Genomic DNA, 21,202 nt, shown 5'->3' with positions numbered 1-21,202 from the left:
AACAGAGACCTTCATGGGAACCTGTTTCTGCCAAATTAAGTCTGAAATAGCTTCCACACCATGAGGGTCCTGAATAGTGAGCAAATTATACGCACCCCTCACGGAGTTAACACTCATCACCTCAAAATGGAAAACTAATTAATTGCTTTTAATTGATTATATTTTTATTCTTCTCCCTTTGCTTTCTTTTTTCTTTCTTCACCACTTCTTTTTTATTCTTCTCTATTTGTTTTTTGGGTCTATATGTCTTTACCCCCTGTAATATAGGTCATATTCGGTTATCTCCCCTGTAATTTTTTTTTGATTCACCCCCTGTAAAATAATTTTTTATTTTACTTACCCCCCCCTAATAGGCCAAACAAAAACCAATTTTATATTTTTTTTCAAGAAATTTTCGTTTTTGTTTAGCCTATTAGGAGGGTAAAGCAAAAAAAAATATGTTTTACAGGGGGTGAATAATTTTTCTTTTACAGGGTGTAAAACCAGAAATGACCTATATTACAGGGGGATAAAGACCTATTAACCCTTGTTTTTTTTATTGGAACCATAATTTCTCCATGATAGAAAAACCAATTAAAATGGAGATGATTATTTTAATTTGTCATTATTTATATAATGAATTATGGTAAAAGAATTGGATTGAGATTGAGAAAAGATCAAAGGGTCATTTCCTTTATCATCTACGAGGCATACATAGTAAAAGAATAAAATTTTTTAACTTTTTAAAACAAAAGGGATCAATTTTGTTGATGTTTTTTTCATTACTTGATCAATTTCGATTTGCTTTCGGGATTACTTCAATATTGAATAATAGTTAGTAATAAATTGAATTATTTTCTAAATTTTGTTATTGCCAAAAAATTATGATTAAAATTAGAATAATTATTAGATGTCCTCGTGAGCTAAACTTAGTTGGTATGGACAATACATAATATATGCAAGGGCCATGGTTCGAACTCCGGTCACCACCAAAAAAGAATAATTATTAGATGATACTAAAGTATATTTACGTATCATTAGTCCATTTAGCCCATCGAATAGATCTTAATTAAAAATGTTGCTTGTATAGTTCAAACATGGTTACCATTATTTCAATAATTTTATTTCTGATATAGCCGTTCATAATAGTGAGATAGGGAGAGAGAGAGAGAGAGTGGGAGAGAGAGGACATCATTTTATATATTTTATTGATTTTTAGTTCATAAATTTAATAAGATGTTTATGCTTTTATTTTCTTGATGAACCATTCATTTTTCGTAGCTTGTTTTTTCATTAGTTTAAGGCGAGGTTGGGATGAAACATAAACTTTATGAGGTATTTTAATCATATTTAGAATTACATATTGTAAGATAAATTCAAATAAATATTAGTACCTAGTTTTCTCTTGATTTTATTAATTGAACACCGATCATATCACTGTATCAACTGAAGGGGTGGGGGTTTATGTTGGTATCAATAAATTTATGTTCGTTTTTAATTTTTTGGTTAAATAAAATGTTTAATAAGGGGAGACCTTATATTTAAAGGTGGCTAACAAATTTCTCTGGTTTAGATTAGTCATTGATAGCCAATGGATAAAAGAGAATTGATAGTTGAGAATGGTGGCAATTTTTTTTTATAGGAATAATACCCTTAATGAGATGATACTCTATATTTTACTGTTTTATTTCCTTATTTATCTTAGTTGTCTTTGGTCATTAGTTTTTTTTTTTTATTGTCTTTGGTCATTAGTTCTTTTTTAATATACCAAAAAGAAGCGCGCACACACACACACACACAAAGTCCCTCTGACGCAAGATGTATCAAATTGACTTATCAAAAGTACAAAGTTACATTACAAGAAACTCCAAACAACTGGAAAGAAAAAAAAGAGGTAGGAAACAACAATTAAGCAAGTAATAAGATTAGGCCTCCATAAATGATAATCAAAATTGTACGCAACATATGTCGATTTTAACCACCAAAAGGACTGAAGCTTAACCTTTTCACTTAAAGATCTTTCATCCTTGTGTTCAATAATACTCCTATTTCTCGCTTTCCAAATGACCCAAACCACTGATAGTGATATAGTATTGAACCAATAAGTTACCATGAGTTTTCGTTGAGAAACCTAACCAACATGAAACTAGAGACCAAAGCCGACCATAAAAGTAACATTTAATAAATAAATTGTATATGTTTTCTAACAATCCACAGCCTGCTGAAATTTTGTGATCAGCTAGAGCAATAATATGCCTCCTTACCAAGTTATCCTTAGTCGGAACATGATTAAGAAACAACTTTCATGCAAAGATATTAATTTTTAGCGAAACCGACAAGTTATCCTTTGTTTTTAGTCATTATTTAATATTAGCAATTATTCTTGACCAAAAAAAAAGAGAAGTTATTTGATATATTATATTGATTTTTAGCTAATAAATTTTACAATCTGTCTATGCTTTCATTTCTTTGATGAACCATACATTTTTCATAGCATGTTTTTTCTTTAGTTTAACGCGAGGATTAGAATGTTGAAAAAGAAACATAGCCTTCACAGGGTATTTTAATCATATCAAGAGTTATAGATTCTAGAAACCGAAACTCAAAAACACGCTCCGAATTATAAAAAATATTGTTAATGTTAGACAAATAGATTTCTAGATTTTTATAGGATCCATATTTTGAAGTTTTAAACTCTATTGTTAATGTCTTATATTAACTGTCCCGTGAGCTTAGCTAAGCTAGTACGGACAATGCATAATATATGCAAGGTCTGGGGTTCGAACTCCGGACACCACAAAAAAAAAAATGTCTTATATTAACTTAGCCATTATAAATTTTATGTAGTCTAAGATACCAAATCGTCATTTTTCGTCAGAAAAAAAGATATCATCATGACACGTACCAACTCAATGTCATAACTCAAAATAAAATATTTTTCCATCTTAGAGCCTTACAATTATCCTCATAATAAAATAAAATATGTAATATTTTCTCAAGATCCAACAAAATAAGTCAAGTACATATTATTAAACTCAGTCCTGATGTCACAACATCAGAGCCTAGAACTCAATTTAAACATACACAATAATCCAACAAACTTTAAAGAACAACATAATATAGGTGAGAGAATAATTTTCCGCTTTATTCTAGTACACAAACGCCTTGATTCTACTTCTCAGTCTTGTCGTGTAGATAACCTGCTTATAATGAATAGAAAAGAAATGCATAGAAATAAGGGGTGAGAAATGTTATGCGACACTTAAAGTGGTACAACAATAACAATGCATAGAAACAAATACACGAATAACTATTTATTATTAGAAACCATCTGAGGGGTACAAAAAATTGAACAAGAGAAACATATATCAAATGAGCAGTTCCTACAAGCCTACAACATGTATGTCGTATCAATAACTCATACTTAAGAAATTATAATAGGGGGAAAAGGGAAGTAAAAGAAGAACATCATCCATCAGGGTGAACTTTAAAACATCACACTCTCACTAGTGTTAGAATGTTAGACAACTAGTCAGAGTTTCTCGGCTTTATAAATATGCCGTAACATCAAGGAATCATAAATAGTATTATTAGGGAAAAATATGAATATCTTGAACATGGACTACGGGTATGAAAATTGACTAACGTTATGTATATGAATGAATACGGTAACATGACTATATCTTTAAAAAAAATGATTAGTTAGTCATTTTTATAAATCAAGTTACCAAACCTTGTAGAGATTATTGGTGGAGAATTCAACAAGAATTCATTGATGTTATGCCACTATCTTGTTTATGGATGAACAAGGTTGATTATTGGTCCCCTCTTTTAGAAATGGTATTGTCATTATTTTGAACATGGCTAGATGACACTATAGTGGTCAATTCTGGCCCAAATTCTGAACTCTAATAGACTTATAACATTTAGATTTATCAGTTTCAATGTCAGGATTTAGTTTAGCATGCATAAAATAGCTAGGAATGATTTGAAAGGAACTTTACGAAGGATGTATGATATGATTGAGTCAAGGATGAACGGTGGTTTATTTGTGTGTTTTACGTACTTCTATCCCATTATTCTGATGTTTCTAGACTCTTAGTCCCTATTTAAAATGATTCTCTTTTATGAGGCTTCAAATTTTATTGTGTTGTTAGAGTACCCCTTGTACTCATTTTTCGAATATATATATATATAATGCGATCAAACAAATTGCAAGGTTAGATAATTACATGAAAGTTTGGGACAAATTATAAGAGTAACAATATTAAAATGAGAAAATAAAATAAAAAGGCTTAGCCGAATAAAAAAAAAGTAAATTTTTTACCCGAATGGGTAATGCACACACAATCACCGCCAATGCAGTGCAAAGTATCTTCATTTTGACCAGGATATTTTCTCAAGCAATCGAAGTAAGATTTACAGCCATCTGCAATGTAAAATAAGGATAAGAAAACATTACTATATATGATTGAAATATTGTGTCTACGATAATTTTTTTGAGAAAGAGCTTACCTTGACCCCCGATTACAACAAGAAACAAAGTAACATAAATGATTGCAATATAAAAAAGCTTGAGAATTCCAGCCATATTTTTATTTATGTTTTAACTTTGTATATAACAAATGGTGACTTGCTTGATCACTTTATATAGTAAAAACCACATCCAATGTTTACATCAAATAAATAGTTTTTAACAATTCTTCTGTTGCACGAAATTCCTCAATATATTAGCATAATTATTAGATGTCACTAAAGTAAATTTATGTATCATGTTTGTCCCTTTAACCCATATAATAGATCTTACATAAAAATGTTGCTTGTAATTATTGTTAAAACCTATTTATGAATATTCAATAACTTTTATATTTCTTATCTTGCATTCCAAAACGTGTGTGTGTGTGTATATATATATATATTGAAGGGGGATATTTTGACTCGAATGTAAGTTTATTTACTTACTCTAAATCTTGGCCTTTAGTTCTTTTATCTATTAATGACTTAGATTAATTAATATTAAATGATACAGTTGACTTTAGTTTTCTTTTGAACAAGCAAAAATGGATCATCTTAACACCAACTGAGAGTCCTTGCTAGCACAAGGTGTGGCAGAAAGAACCTCAAAATTTTACGGTCAACACGAAACCAAAAACAAAAGAACACAAGAAAACTTAGCCGATGCCCATACAAACAAAAGGGCTTAGCCACCACATATGAGACTTTAACCCAAGATTGACATTATAAGCTTTCAACCACAAAAACGAATGTAATTTGACTTTATCTAACATCTGATGAATTGTGTTTTCCTTAGCCTTGAAAACTCTATTGTTCTGCTCATTCCACATAACCCAAACACAACATACCCAAATAAGTTGCAAGAATGAACGACGAACTCATAATCCTCCAGAAGAATGGATAAACTGAACAAGATGATCCTGCAACAAATCCGAATCAGCTGAAGATATACCAATCCACGACCTAACCATGCACCACAAAGGGGCGAAAGGAATGCAAGAATGAAACAAGTGATGTGCTATTTCCAATCCACCGCAGCCAGTGACACAAAATTGAGAGTCATGAGAAATGATGTTGCATATCACCAAATTGTCCTTAATTGGTAACCTATTACGAATAAGCCTCTAAGCGAAAACAGAGACCTTAAAGGGAACCTGTTTCTGCCAAATTAAGTCTGAAATAGCTTCTACACCATGAGGGTCCTGAATAGTGAGCAAATTATACGCACCCCTCACGGAGTTAACACTCATCACCTCAAAATGGAAAACTAATTAATTGCTTTTAATTGATTATATTTTTATTCTTCTCCCTTTGCTTTCTTTTTTCTTTCTTCACCACTTCTTTTTTATTCTTCTCTATTTGTTTTTTGGGTCTATATGTCTTTACCCCCCCTGTAATATAGGTCATATTCGGTTATCTCCCCTGTAATTTTTTTTTTTGATTCAACCCCTGTAAAATAATTTTTCATTTTACTTACCCCCCTAATAGGCCAAACAAAAACCAATTTTATATTTTTTTTCAAGAAATTTTCGTTTTTGTTTAGCCTATTAGGGGGGTAAAGAAAAAAAAATATATTTTACAGGGGGTGAATAATTTTTCTTTTACAGGGTGTAAAACCATAAATGACCTATATTACAGGGGGATAAAGACCTATTAACCCTTCTTTTTTTATTGGAACCATAATTTCTCCATGATAGAAAAACCAATTAAAACGGAGATGATTATTTTAATTTGTCATTATTTATATAATGAATTATGGTAAATGAATTGGATTGAGATTGAGAAAAGATCAAGGGTCATTTCCTTTATCATCTACGAGGCATACATAGTAAAAGAATAAAAAAATTTAACTTTTTAAAACCAAAGGGATCAATTTCGTTGATGTTTTTTTCATTAGTTGATCAATTTCGATTTGCTTTCGGGATTACTTCAATATTGAATAATAGTTAGTAATAAATTGAATTATTTTCTAAATTTTGTCATTGCCAAAAAATGATGATTAAAATTAGAATAATTATTAGATGTCCTCGTGAGCTAAACTTAGTTGGTATGGACAATACATAATATATGCAAGGGCCATGGTTCGAACTCCGGTCACCACCAAAAAAAAAATAATTATTAGATGATACTAAAGTATATTTACGTATCATTAGTCCATTTAGCCCATCGAATAGATCTTAATTAAAAATGTTGCTTGTATAGTTCAAACATGGTTACCATTATTTCAATAATTTTATTTCTGATATAGCCGTTCATAATAGTGAGATAGGGAGAGAGAGAGAGAGTGGGAGAGAGAGAGGACATCATTTTATATATTTTATTGATTTTTAGTTCATAAATTTAATAAGATGTTTATTTCCTTATTTATCTTAGTTGTCTTTGGTCATTAGTTTTTTTTTATTGTCTTTGGTCATTAGTTCTTTTTTAATATACCAAAAAGAAACACACATACACAAACAAAGTCCCTCTGACGCAAGATGTATCAAATTGACTTATCAAAAGTACAAAGTTACATTACAAGAAACTCCAAACAACTGGAAAGAAAAAAAAGAGGTAGGAAACAACAATTAAGCAAATAATAAGATTAGGCCTCCATAAATGATAATCAAAATCGTACGCAACATATGTCGATTTTAACCACCAAAAGGACTGAAGCTTAACCTTTTCACTTAAAGATCTTTCATCCTTGTGTTCAATAATACTCCTATTTCTCGCTTTCCAAATGACCCAAACCACTGATAGTGATATAGTATTGAACCAATAAGTTACCATGAGTTTTCGTTGAGAAACCTAACCCACATGAAACTAGAGACCAAAGCCGACCATAAAAGTAACATTTAATAAATAAATTGTATATGTTTTCTAACAATCCACAGCCTGCTGAAATTTTGTGATCAGCTAGAGCAATAATATGCCTCCTTACCAAGTTATCCTTAGTCGAAACATGATTAAGAAACAACTTTCATGCAAAGATATTAATTTTTAGCGAAACCGACAAGTTATCCTTTGTTTTTAGTCATTATTTAATATTAGCAATTATTCTTGACCAAAAAAAAATAGAAGTTATTTGATATATTATATTGATTTTTAGCTAATAAATTTTACAATCTGTCTATGCATTCATTTCTTTGATGAACCATACATTTTTCATAGCATGTTTTTTCTTTAGTTTAACGCGAGGCTTAGAATGTTGAAAAAGAAACATAGCCTTCACATGGTATTTTAATCATATCAAGAGTTATAGATTCTAGAAACCGAAACTTAAAAACACGCTCCGAATTATAAAAAATATTGTTAATGTTAGACAAATAGATTTCTAGATTTTTATAGGGTCCATATTTTGAAGTTTTAAACTCTATTGTTAATGTCTTATATTAACTGTCCCGTGAGCTTAGCTAAGCTAGTATGGATAATGCATAATATATGCAAGGTCTGGGGTTCGATCTCCGGACACCACCAAAAAAAAATGTCTTATATTAACTTAGCCATTATAAATTTTATGTAGTCTAAGATACCAAATCGTCATTTTTCGTCAGAAAAAAAAGATATAACATCATCATGACAAGTACCAACTCAATGTCATAATTGAACATACAGTATTTTTCCATCTTAGAGCCTTACAATTATCCTCATAATAAAATAAAATATGTAATATTTTCTCAAGATCCAACAAAATAAGTCAAGTACATATTATTAAACTCAGTCCTGATGTCACAACATCAGAGCCTAGAACTCAATTTAAACATACACAATAATCCAACAAACTTTAAAGAACAACATAATATAGGTGAGAGAATAATTTTCCGCTTTATTCTAGTACACAAACGCCTTGATTCTACTTCTCAGTCTTGTCGTGTGGATAACCTGCTTATAATGAATAGAAAAGAAATGCATAGAAATAAGGGGTGAGAAATGTTATACGACACTTAAAGTGGTACAACAATAACAATGCATAGAAACAAATACACGAATAACTTTTTATTATTAGAAACCATCTTAGGGGTACAAAAAATTGAACAAGAGAAACATATATCAAATGAGCAGTTCCTACACGCCTACAACATGTATGTCGTATCAATAACTCATACTTAAGAAATTATAATAGGGGGAAAAGGGAAGTAAAAGAAGAACATCATCAGGGTGAACTTTAAAACATCACACTCTCACTAGTGTTAGAATGTTAGACAACTAGTCAGAGTTTCTCGACTTTATAAATATGCCGTAACATCAAGGAATCATAAATTGTATTATTAGGGAAAAATATGAATATCTTGAACATGGACTACGGGTATGAAAATTGACTAACGTTATGTATATGAATGAATACGGTAACATGACTATATCTTTAAAAAAATGATTAGTTAGTCATTTTTATAAATCAAGTTACCAAACCTTGTAGAGATTATTGGTGGAGAATTCAACAAGAATTCATTGATGTTATGCCACTATCTTGTTTATGGATGAACAAGGTTGATTATTGGTCTCCTCTTTTAGAAATGGTATTGTCATTATTTTGAACATGGCTAGATGACACTATAGTGGTTAATTCTGGCCCAAATTCTGAACTCTAATAGACTTATAACATTTAGATTTATCAGTTTCAATGTCAGGATTTAGTTTAGCATGCATAAAATAGCTAGGAATGATTTGAAAGGAACTTTACGAAGGATGTATGATATTGAGTCAAGGATGAACGGTGGTTTATTTGTGTGTTTTACTTACTTCTATCCCATTATTCTGATGTTTCTAGACTCTTAGTCCCTATTTAAAATGATTCTCTTTTATGAGGCTTCGAATTTTATTGTGTTGTTAGAGTACCCCCTGTACTCATTTTTCGAATATATATATATATATATATATATATATATATATATATATATATATATATATATATATATATAATGCGATCAAACAAATTGCAAAGTTAGATAATTACATGAAAGTTTGGGACAAATTATAAGAGTAACAATATTAAAATGAGAAAATAAAATAAAAAGGCTTAGCCGAATGGAAAAAAAAAGTAATTTTTTTTACCCTAATTGGTAATGCACACACAATCACCGCCAATGCAGTGCAAAGTATCTTCATTTTCACCAGGATATTTTCTCAAGCAATCGAAGTAAGATTTACAGCCATCTGCAATGTAAAATAAGGATAAGAAAACATTACTATATATGATTGAAATATTGTGTCTACGATAAATTTTTTGAGAAAGAGCTTACCTTGACCCCCGATTAGAACAAGAAACAAAGAAACATAAATGATTGCAATATAAAAAAGCTTGAGAATTCCAGCCATATTTTTATTTATGTTTTAACTTTGTATATAACAAATGGTGTGTAATATCCCGCCTGACAGCATCGAGATATTACCAGTCGACTGTGTCAGATGCATTTAATTCATGGAAAGTAAGTTAATGGAAATATTTTGTAAGATGTCAGCTTTATACGGGGAAAGTATCAGAGTCGTTTTAAACACGGTTGAGGCAAGGGCATTTTGGTAATTTCACGTGGAAAGGATATTTATTTGATTTTGGGGCAAAATATCTCATTTCCTCTTTGACTTTCTCTCTCTAGGTTTTGAATTGGATTTTGCTCTCCCTTCTCTCTTCCTTCTCACGCCTTCTCTTCTCTTCCTCCCCACCAAATCTTCTTCCTCTCCATGACAAGTGAACTAATATTTCTCCCACATGATCTCTTGTACAATTAGAAGCTTGGTTAAGGATTGATTCCTCTTTTTCCACCTCTCATGAAGTTCAACCCATCTCTCCTCTTTTGAAACAATTCTCCCAAGTTTGTTAGAAGTGAACTAAGCATGGATTTTTAGCAACTTAATAAGCAAGAAGCAACTAGGGTTTGGATTGAACTCTTCCTTCTCTTTGGTTCTCAAGGGTATGTGATTGTGGAAGCTAGGGTTTGGTTATTGATCAAGAGGCTAGGGTTTTGGGAAGGTGAGGATTGGAACATGAATTTGAGCATGGTATGGTTTCTTGAAGGTTAAGAATTAAAGAAGAAAAGATTCAAAGTAGGAAGCAAAAACTAGGGTTTGATGGCTTGAGCTTGGAGCTTGAAGAATTAGCAAGGTTATGTTTAGGTGAGTTCCATAGATAGCTTTCCCACCCTTTGGGATTATGTTTATGCCATTCATGATTAATGTGAAAACTATGAAAAGTCTAGGAATATGTATTGTGTTAGTTGCCCTTTTACTTGCCATGTTTACAAAACATGTTTATACTTGCCAAATGAATGTTTTACAAGTTTCCTATGATCAAATATGTTTCAAAACACTTAGGGACACTTGATTTGAGGTTTTTGGGTCAAAAATACCATTTTTAGGGGTTCTGGACGGTTATAACTCGCCACGGCGAGCTATTACTCACCACAGCGAGTTAGAAGGTCGAACAGGGGGTTCTGCTCGCCTTCTACTCGCCATGGCGAGCAGCTGCTCGCCTCCCCCATAAACTTACTCGCCTAGGCGAGCAAATGGTGCATTCTGCACTGTTTGCTCGTTCATGCAGTTTTTGGCAGTTTTCGCGAGGATTTTTCTTAAGCAGTCTTTTATGAAAGTAAACCCCTCAAACCAAGGTCCTAAATGATGATCAAAGAAAGCATGATTTTTATGATATAAGGCAAGTAATAAGCATGTTAGTAAGGCATGGCATACGAGAGAATAAGTCATGAATCGGGTAGCAAATTATTCTTTAAGCAAGGGAAAAATTAGAGCCTCGACATAGTCGTTGAGAACTAGCTAGTTAGCAAGATCCCTAGGATGATAAGACGCGAAGTATACTATATTCGCACATGATTAAGGATAAGATAGCATGTATGTAAGTGTGGGTTGATTAGTCAATCACTCCACCATGATTAGGTATGTATATGAACAAGTAAGAGTTTACCACTAATCGGTTCGATTAAGGTTCCGAGGTAAACGATCAAGTATGTACATGTTTAATTTATGTATACGACAAGACCATGACTAATAAGTAGGTGGCATGTCTCTTGCTATCCACATCAGGGGGATACAAGAGGTTCTCGATCTAAGGGGAACGATTCAAGCCGTAAGGGACCCGCATGTCACTGAAATAAGCAAGACGTAGGTGCTCGTGTCTCTTGTTATCCACGCTAGGGGGATACGGGAGGTTCTCGACCTAAGGGGAACAGTTTAAGCCGCAAGGGACCCACACGACACCGAGGGAGTCCGATGTACGTACATCGGTCATGTATGGGATTGATCTCGGGGTTACTCCACCCGGGACCATCCGTAAAATGAATCAAGATAATAATTGTTTGTTCAACGCTAACCTAATGAATGAACTTAGCTACGATTATGTTTCTCATGATTATGATTATGTTATGAAATGCAAGATTTATTTCCATGCATGAATAAGTTCAAGAACAAGAGCATTAGATGCTATAGGACAAGTATAAGGCATGAAATAAAGCAAGTACAGAACATGTTACCGATGACGATCTTAGGTTTCCCCTAATCGTCCGGTTTAGATTTATGTCATGATTATGTTAGGTTAGGCCTTGATACGTAGATCGTATACTTGGCAATGCGGTCCTAGATTTCCCCCTTGACCGCCATGACATGTATAGGAAGTGAAGCCTATAACAAGTAAGATAAGATTATGACGGTCCTAGTATGCACCACCGTCTAAGCATGCAAGTCCCCACACACGTATAATCAACCGTCAGGTTGTAAAGTAGACACGTGGTGACCGTAGGTTTCCCTTGAGGTTGCCTATAGCCTAGGATTAGGCGGAGCTCACTGAGACATTATGTCTCATCCCAATCCTTACTTGTTTCAGATATCAGGTTGGACGTCAAGGTAGTAGCCGGATGGATTTTTCAGCAAGAGCTCGTTCGTACCCGAAGCATGAAGAATATGGATCTCAAGGATGTAATTTATTTATTAGACATGATATGATGTATTGTTTTTGTACGAACGTGTTATGTTGTATATAAATTCATTCGGAGTTTTTTTTTTATTGTTGTATATTTTAATGTATCCAGTACTAAATAAAACGCACGTGCCAGACTTTCTAGATACGTCTGGTATGAGTGTTACATGGTGAATTGCTTGATCACTTCATATAGTAAAAACCACATCCAATGTTTACATCAAATAAATAGTTTTTAACAATTCTTCTGTTGCACGAAATTCCTCAATATATTAGCATAATTATTAGATGTCACTAAAGTAAATTTATGTATCATGTTTGTCCCTTTAACCCATATAATAGATCTTACATAAAAATGTTGCTTGTAATTATTGTTAAAACCTATTTATGAATATTCAATAACTTTTATATTTCTTATGTTGCATTCCAAAACGTGTATACACACACACACACACACACACACACACACACACACACACACATATATATATATTGAAGGGGGATATTTTGACTTGAATGTAAGTTTATTTACTTACTCTAAATCTTGGCCTTTAGTTCTTTTATCAATTAATGACTTAGATTAATTAATATTAAATGATACAGTTGACTTTAGTTTTCTTTTGAACAAGCAAAAATGGATCATGTTAACACCAAGTGAGAGTCCTTGCTAGCACAAGGTGTGGCAGAAAGAACCTCAAAATTTTACGGTCAACACGAAACCAAAAACAAAAGAACACAAGAAAACTTAGCCGATGCCCATACAAACAAAAGGGCTTAACAACCACATATGAGAGTTTAACCCAAAATGACATTATAAGCTTTCAACCACAAAAACGAATGTAATTTGACTTTATCTAACATCTGATGAATTGTGTTTTCCTTAGCCTTGAAAACTCTATTGTTCTGCTCATTCCACATAACCCAAACACAACATACCCAAATAAGTTGCAAGAATGAACGACGAACTCATAATCCTCCAGAAGAATGAATAAACTGAACAAGATGATCCTGCAACAAATCCGAATCAGCTGAAGATATACCAATCCACGACCTAACCATGCACCACAAAGGGGCGAAAATAGGGCAAGAATGAAACAAGTGATGTGCTATTTCCAATCCACCGCAGCCAGTCACACAAAATTGAGAGTCATGAGAAATGATGTTGCACATCACCAAATTGTCCTTAATTGGTAACCTATTACGAATAAACCTCCAAGCCAAAACAGAGACCTTCAAGGGAACCTGTTTCTGCCAAATTAAGTCTGAAATAGCTTCCACACCATGAGGGTCCTGAATAGTGAGCAAATTATACGCACCCCTCACAGAGTTAACACTCATCACCTCAAAATGGAAAACTAATTAATTGCTTTTAATTGATTATATTTTTATTCTTCTCCCTTTGCTTTCTTTTTTCTTTCTTCACCACTTCTTTTTTATTCTTCTCTATTTGTTTTTTGGGTCTATATGTCTTTACCCCCTGTAATATAGGTCATATTCGGTTATCTCCCCTGTAATTTTTTTTTGATTCACCCCCTGTAAAATAATTTTTTATTTTACTTACCCCCCTAATAGGCCAAACAAAAACCAATTTTATATTTTTTTTCAAGAAATTTTCGTTTTTGTTTAGCCTATTAGGAGGGTAAAGCAAAAAAAATATGTTTTACAGGGGGTGAATAATTTTTCTTTTACAGGGTGTAAAACCAGAAATGACTTATATTACAGGGGGATAAAGACCTATTAACCCTTGTTTTTTTATTGGAACCATAATTTCTCCATGATAGAAAAACCAATTAAAATGGAGATGATTATTTTAATTTGTCATTATTTATATAATGAATTATGGTAAACGAATTGGATTGAGATTGAGAAAAGATCAAAGGGTCATTTCCTTTATCATCTATGAAGCATACATAGTAAAAGAATAAAAAAATTTAACTTTTTAAAACCAAAGGGATCAATTTTGTTGATGTTTTTTTCATTACTTGATCAATTTCGGTTTGCTTTCGGGATTACTTCAATATTGAATAATAGTTAGTAATAAATTGAATTATTTTCTAAATTTTGTTATTGCCAAAAAATTATGATTAAAATTAGAATAATTATTAGATGTCCTCGTGAGCTAAGCTTAGTTGGTATGGACAATACATAATATATGCAAGGGCCATGGTTCGAACTCCGGTCACCACCAAAAAAGAAAAATTATTAGATGATACTAAATTATATTTACGTATCATTAGTCCATTTAGCCCATCGAATAGATCTTAATTAAAAATGTTGCTTGTATAGTTCAAACATGGTTACCATTATTTCAATAATTTTATTTCTGATATAGCCGTTCATAATAGTGAGATAGGGAGAGAGAGAGAGAGTGGGAGAGAGAGGACATCATTTTATATATTTTATTGATTTTTAGTTCATAAATTTAATAAGATGTTTATGCTTTTATTTTCTTGATGAACCATTCATTTTTCGCAGCTTGTTTTTTCATTAGTTTAAGGCGAGGTTGGGATGAAACATAAACTTTATGAGGTATTTTAATCATATTTAGAATTACATATTGTAAGATAAATTCAAATAAATATTAGTACCTAACTTTGTTTTCTCTTGATTTTATTAATTGAACACCGATCATATCACTGTATCAACTGAAGGGGTGGGGGTTTATGTTGGTATCAATAAAGTTATGTTCGTTTTTAATTTTTTGGTTAAATAAAATGTTTAATAAGGGGAGACCTTATATTTAAAGGTGGCTAACAAATTTCTCTGGTTTAGATTAGTCATCGATAGCCAATGGATAAAAGAGAATTGATAGTTGAGAATGGTGGCAATTTTTTTTATAGGAATAATACCCTTAATGAGATGATACTCTATATTTTACTGTTTTATTTCCTTATTTATCTTAGTTGTGTAACATCCCGCTTGTCAGTATCGGTATAATACCCGTTGATCGTGTCAGAGGAATTAAATTCATGGAAGATTGTTATACCCTAATTTTGGACCTAAAAATACTAATCAATTCTTCTTTTCTTGCATTATAAGTCATTTGATATGTCTCTGATCAATTGCATCTTTCTCTGCATTTTATTTCAATGTTATTTGCAAAATTCACATAGAAGGGCATTTTAGTCATTTCCTGCATTCAATTCATTTTAATCTTTGAAAATTGTTTGAGTCTTTTAAATTGGTTTGTATAAGCCCTTGTTTCAATCTCATGTCAAAATTCATTTCAAAAATATCAGTTAAGTCATTTTTTTAGTCAGTATAGCCCCTAGGGGCATTTTAGTCATTTCAAGTGTCAAGTCACTGCTTTAATTCTAAAAATTGTCTCTGAGTCTTTTAATTCGCTTGTATAAACTCTTGCTTTAATTCCTTGTTAAAAATCCATTTTAAAATTCGTATCTGAGTCATTTACAGTTGTTTTAGCCCCAGGGGCATTTTGGTCATTTCACACGAAATTTCGGCAGAGAGGTACTTTAAAGTACCTCATTTAGGCCATCGGTTCATTTTAGTCCGTTTTGTCAATTTTAATCGTTTCACTTTACGTTATTTTCCAATTACCAATCTTAATTCATTTTATTTTTTATTTTTAAGTCCTAAATTCCTAAAAATTGCATTTTAGTCCTTTTGTCCAAGTCATCAGGTCTGTACACATGTCAGTTTCTCATTTGTCCACTTGTCCAAGAGTTTGTTACAAGGTCCAGCGCCACGTGGCAGTATTCTATTGGTCCAGAAGCTACACTTGGCAGCCTATAAAAGGCTCCAATCATTGCAGTGCCATTCAGATGCTAACAACTCAGCAAAAATCAACACAAACAGATTCAACTTTCTCTCTCTCTGCATTTTCGGATCAAACAATCAAAATTCACATGAACTTGATGAATTTCATCAAGAACACGTGAACACAAACCCTAACAGAATTTTTTCAGAACCACCACAAAGTCTCAAAAACCACTGTAACTAACTGTTACGGCCACCACTAACCACCACAAACTCATCACAAACCTCCATATTCATCACAAACCAATACACAGAAACAACAAACATTGCAAGCTGAAACAGATCGGAAATCGAAAGAGAAGATTCGAATCGATCTAGTGTACAAGAGAAGCAGATTTCGAATCCAGTATCACTAACAAATCAAACAACAACTCATCAACTGCGGTCAACACAGTGGATCGAAGAGCATGAATTCGTGAAAAACATCAAGAAGGACGGAATCTCAACAAACAAGTCTGAATCAGCTCCAAACGCGAAAAGATTCGCCGATTCGAAGCTTGAATCGCAAGAGGTACACCACGTTTTCACGTTCTTCACCTTGTTCCTTTGTTGCTTCGTCCTTTCCTTTTTTTTCCCGAATTCCGTACGTATAGATCTAGAGAGTTCCGGGACTGATTTGTGAAAACGAGTTGTGGATCTGGATTAGGGAGAGGATGACGAATCGTTCGATGTAAATTGTTTTGAAAAAAATAAAAAAAATGCTCCGGCACGGTGGCGCCGCCGGCGAACCACCGCGCCGGAGCATACTCCGGTCATCTTCCCCAATCCGTCACCGGCGTGCTGTAAGTAGAGAGAAGGGAGAGAACAAGGACTTAGAGAGAGAAAGATTGTTGGGAATGAAGGTTTGAACCGGTTCAGGTTGTTATATACTTCCTTGAACCGGTTCGACCCGATCCAAGCCCGATCCATTGCCTGCAAGGCCCGTTTCCCCTTTCTGCCTGGCCTGTGTACATGTTGCTGCTTGCACCCCCCCTGTTCCTGCGTTCTTGCTGTAAAAAACTGCTACGTACACCCCTGCATGTTTATTTTTGTGCCATAAAACTCCATAATTTTTTTCATGAGTCCTTGATGTTTTCTTAAACCTTTGTGTGATATTTCTACATGTTAAATTTTGATAAAAAGATGTGTGGTATTTTCTTGATAATTCTTTACTATTTTGGTTAAAATTTGTGAAGTTTTGCATGTTCTTGAGTCTAAAAATCTTTAAAAAATTCTAAACATTTTCATAAGCATTTCTTGATATTTTTGTAGCATTTTGTGATAATTTTCACATGTTAAAATTGGTTAAAAAATGAGGTGTTAATTTTCTTGCTAGTTTTGTCATATTTTGTGCTAAAAATAAGTGGAACTTTGCTTGATTTCAATCCAAATTACTTGATGAATTTTGGTGACTTATACCATTTGATTTCATAGGGTTTAGCTACTGTTTGTGTTTAATTTTGGTGCATAATTGTGAACTTTGGTAGGTTACTTAGCTTACAAGTCATTAAGTAGTTAAATAATGTGAATATGCTCCAAATTTGTTTTAAAATGTCAAGAAAATCTTGTAGCCTTAATTCCCATTCCAAGACTTGTTTCTAAACCTTTAAAATGTAATTGGAATGTGAGAATTATAGGTCACTTGGTTCTTGCATTTTATGAACAAATTTTAGCCATGTTTGCACTTATTTTCTATCTTTTATATTCTAGTATTTCTCTTATTTCACCTCTTTGATATTGCCTTATGCTACTAACCTTTTCATTTCATGTTTCATATTCATCATAAGCATCTCTATTTCATCCCATTCTCATCTCCATTTTTCTTGCAATGTGATTTGTACCAAAGTTAGGATGTAAACACTTAGGAGTTCTTGTAATATTTTACTTTCATGCTTTTAATTTCTTGGCAAAGAGGCCATAGAATGTATCTAGGGTATGGTGTAAAGGACAATGGACTCTAATAATGTACACCGACACAAGCACCGACACACGCACACACATCACTATATAGCTAGAATATGCATGTTTAGATGTATGTTTAGGATTGTATGTCTAGATGAATGCCTAGGACTTATACTTAGAAAAAACCAATTCTCCAAACAAATGTGAACAACTTCACTCAAATCTTTTCCAAATAAACCTTGGGATCCAATATCCCATTGTATTTTCTTTTCCATTTTTTTAATCAAATTTCAATGAAAATAATCAAACTTTGACTTCTTTTGCAATTCACTAATTCAACCTCACTATTTCCTAATCTCATGCCCTTGAGGCCCCTTTCTATTCTTCAAAATCCATTTTCAAACTTAAAATCAACCAACAAAAACAAAAACATTTTTGAGAGAGAACTACGGTGGATTTGATCCCTTAATCGGGTACGTAGGCAAGGAACAAAATTCCTTCAATTCAACTAAAATAAAAATCCAAAAACATCCTTCTCCCTCCAATTCTTCACTTAGAAAACTCTTAGGTTTAATAAACTCTTTCAAAATAGCATTTAAAAATAAAGCGCGCGCGTAGAAATTAAAGACGGTTCCTATAGGTTACTATAGTCGTTATGGGTGCCTAACACCTTCCCATAGCGAAAACAACTCCCGGACCTCGATTCTCAAGGGTTTTGCTTACTTTTTCCCTTCCCAAGAAAAAATAAGATATCACCGGTTTAAAAGGTTCAAACGTAATCAATGTTTGACACCCGAAAAACCAAGATAAAACAGCTGGCGACTCTGCTGGGGGATTCGAGAGTTACGCCTAGTCTTTATTTCCACGCTTGCGCTTGTATTTTTACTTGCTTCTTTTACTTGCTTTCTTATGTGAATAAATGTTTAATTTCTTGCAAACGTGTGGGGTGAGAATATCAAAAGTCCTGCACCCGGGCTGAGTGAACTTAGGATTTAGGAGGGATATAATCGACAATTCTTTCCGGGGGTTGCCTCGTGTTTTGGATTACGCGATCAATCCCACATAGCTGAGGCATTTTGGGGGTGATGTTGTCGGCGCGAGTTGTCGCGTTTAGGCACTTTGCCTCTAATTGTTCTATGACGCTATGAACCGTAGATAACCAAACCCATCCATGGCCATTTTCTAGGATGTAGTGCGGAGGCTAAACCGGGTGTTGTCTCGAGTTTTAGTCGTCACGCGATACTACACTCAAGTTAGACCTTCCACGTATAATCATGGAGCGAGTGTTGCCTCGTGACACCATGAGATACGTCGGAGAGGTTGCAACTTGGGAACCTTTTTAGAACCCGGTTACTATTATCCTAAAACCCTAGTTTCACCGGACACCGTGTCCACCCATGACTCCTCGCCTTTGAACTTCAAACCCACCATGTTTTCTCCGAACTTAAACATAATCATGCATTCATGCATACATGCATACATGCATAAACTTTTTCCATGCATTGTTATCGAAGGGCTTAGACAAGTTGAAATTGTAAACATTGTAGGGATGAAGATGACTAAATCCTACAAGTTCAAGGAAGTGGATTTGGCTAGTTTAAGGGATTTGGCACTCAAGATTGAGGATCCGACTGGTTTCCGACGCCGTTACGGGGCTTTACTTCCTATTCTCCATACTAATGTGGATGAGAAGCTTGTGCACACTCTAGTGCAATTCTATGATCCGGGGTATCGGTGCTTCACTTTTCCAGACTTTCAGTTGGTGCCTACTCTAGAGGCTTATTCTTCCTTGATGGGTTTATCTATTGCTAAGGGGATACCTTTCTCAGGACCTGAAAATCCTCCTCCTCCATTGGTTATTGCTAAAGATCTCTATCTCAAGACCACCGATGTCTCCAAGAATCTTGTTACTAAGGCACATATCCGAGGGTTCACTTCAGAGTATCTTCTTGGGAAAGCCAACCTCAATACCACTTGTCAGGACACTCTTGAGGCTATTCTTGCACTTCTCATCTATGGGCTTATTCTCTTTCCGAATCTTGATGGCTTCGTGGACATGAATGCTATTATGATCTTCCACTCCAAGAATCCGGTTCCTACCTTGCTAGCTGACACATACCATGCTATTCACGATCGTTCCAGCAAAGGTCGTGGATACATTCTTTGTTGTGTGCCTCTCCTCTATAGGTGGTTTATTTCGCACCTTCCGCAGTCTTTCCACGACAATCCGAGGAATTGGTCTATTTCACAGAGGATTATGGCTCTCACTCCTAATGAAGTGGTTTGGCTCACTCCCGCTTCTAGGGTCAAGGAAATCATCTTTGGTGGTGGAAAGTTTCTTAATGTACCTCTTCTTGGTACCCGGGGTGGAATCAACTACAACCCGGAGCTTGCTTTGCGACAATTTGGTTTTCCGATGAAAGATAAGCCCATCAATCTTGCTACAGCTCCTTACTTCTTTCACTACTCCAATGCTCCCACAGGCATTAGAGAAGATTTCATGCAAGCTTGGACCAAACTTCGGAAGAAAGAGGTAAAGCATATGGGTGTGAGGTCCGGTATCGCTCATGAGGCCTATACACAGTGGGTGATAAACCGAGCTGAGGAGGCTGGTACGCCTTACCCCTCTATGAGATATGTGTCTGCATCTGTCCCTACCATGCCTTTGCCTCTACTCCCACCTACCCAGGAGATGTATCAGGAGCACCTAGCTATGGAGAGTCGGGAGAAGCATCAGTGGAGGGCTAGATACTATGAGGCTGAGAACTTGATCATGACTTTGGATGGAAAAGGTGAGCAGCAGACTCATGAAGTCTTGACACTGAAGAAAGAGTTAGCCAAGGCTAAGAGAGAGATTGAGGAGAAAGACAGGTTGCTTATGAGGGACTCTAAGAGAGCTAGAGGTGCCCGTGACTTCTACGCACGATACTGCAGCTATGAGTCCGACTCTGAGGACGACGCTTCCACTCCCTATGCTTGAGGATTTCCATTTCCTGTTGTTATTTCCATTTGTTCATGTTGGATTTGTCTTGTAAAACTATATGTTAGTTGTTTGATTCCCGTTTATGTTAATTGTTGTTTAGTGATGTTTACGAGTTTATAATTTGTCTAAAACCCTTCGATAACCTAAAAAGAGTCCTTTTTTGC

At 34.1% G+C, this 21,202-nt stretch overlaps 1 protein-coding gene and 3 long non-coding RNA genes across 4 annotated transcripts; 2 read left to right on the top strand and 2 right to left on the bottom strand.

The window, feature by feature from the left end:
- Positions 1-2,894: 2,894 nt before the first annotated feature.
- Positions 2,895-4,870, bottom strand: LOC146930806 (uncharacterized). Its single transcript, XR_015006485.1, has 3 exons — positions 4,495-4,870; positions 4,307-4,408; positions 2,895-3,179 (listed from the first exon to the last, which is right to left on the bottom strand). It is a non-coding gene; the product is annotated as an uncharacterized LOC146930806 (long non-coding RNA).
- Positions 4,871-8,123: 3,253 nt separating this feature from the next.
- LOC146930805 (uncharacterized) lies at positions 8,124-9,520 on the bottom strand. Its single transcript, XR_015006484.1, has 2 exons — positions 8,887-9,520; positions 8,124-8,358 (listed from the first exon to the last, which is right to left on the bottom strand). It is a non-coding gene; the product is annotated as an uncharacterized LOC146930805 (long non-coding RNA).
- Positions 9,521-10,068: 548 nt separating this feature from the next.
- On the top strand, positions 10,069-12,646 carry LOC146930804 (uncharacterized). Its single transcript, XR_015006483.1, has 2 exons — positions 10,069-10,587; positions 12,305-12,646. It is a non-coding gene; the product is annotated as an uncharacterized LOC146930804 (long non-coding RNA).
- A 166-nt stretch (positions 12,647-12,812) lies between these two features.
- On the top strand, positions 12,813-21,185 carry LOC146930803 (uncharacterized). Its single transcript, XM_085702260.1, has 2 exons — positions 12,813-14,926; positions 19,603-21,185. Exon 2 carries the CDS (start codon positions 19,605-19,607, stop codon positions 21,033-21,035), a length of 1,431 nt encoding a protein of 476 aa, XP_085558386.1. The 5' UTR covers positions 12,813-14,926; positions 19,603-19,604; the 3' UTR covers positions 21,036-21,185.
- The last annotated feature ends 17 nt before the right edge of the window (positions 21,186-21,202 follow it).

This window comes from Medicago sativa, chromosome 4, assembly GCF_051527215.1.
Source record: "Medicago sativa cultivar Bolivia chromosome 4, Bolivia_mono, whole genome shotgun sequence".
In the NCBI taxonomy this organism is placed as follows: Eukaryota; Viridiplantae; Streptophyta; class Magnoliopsida; order Fabales; family Fabaceae; genus Medicago; species Medicago sativa.
Note: the sequence above shows the minus strand (reverse complement) of the source record. Positions and strands in the feature narration are given on the sequence as shown.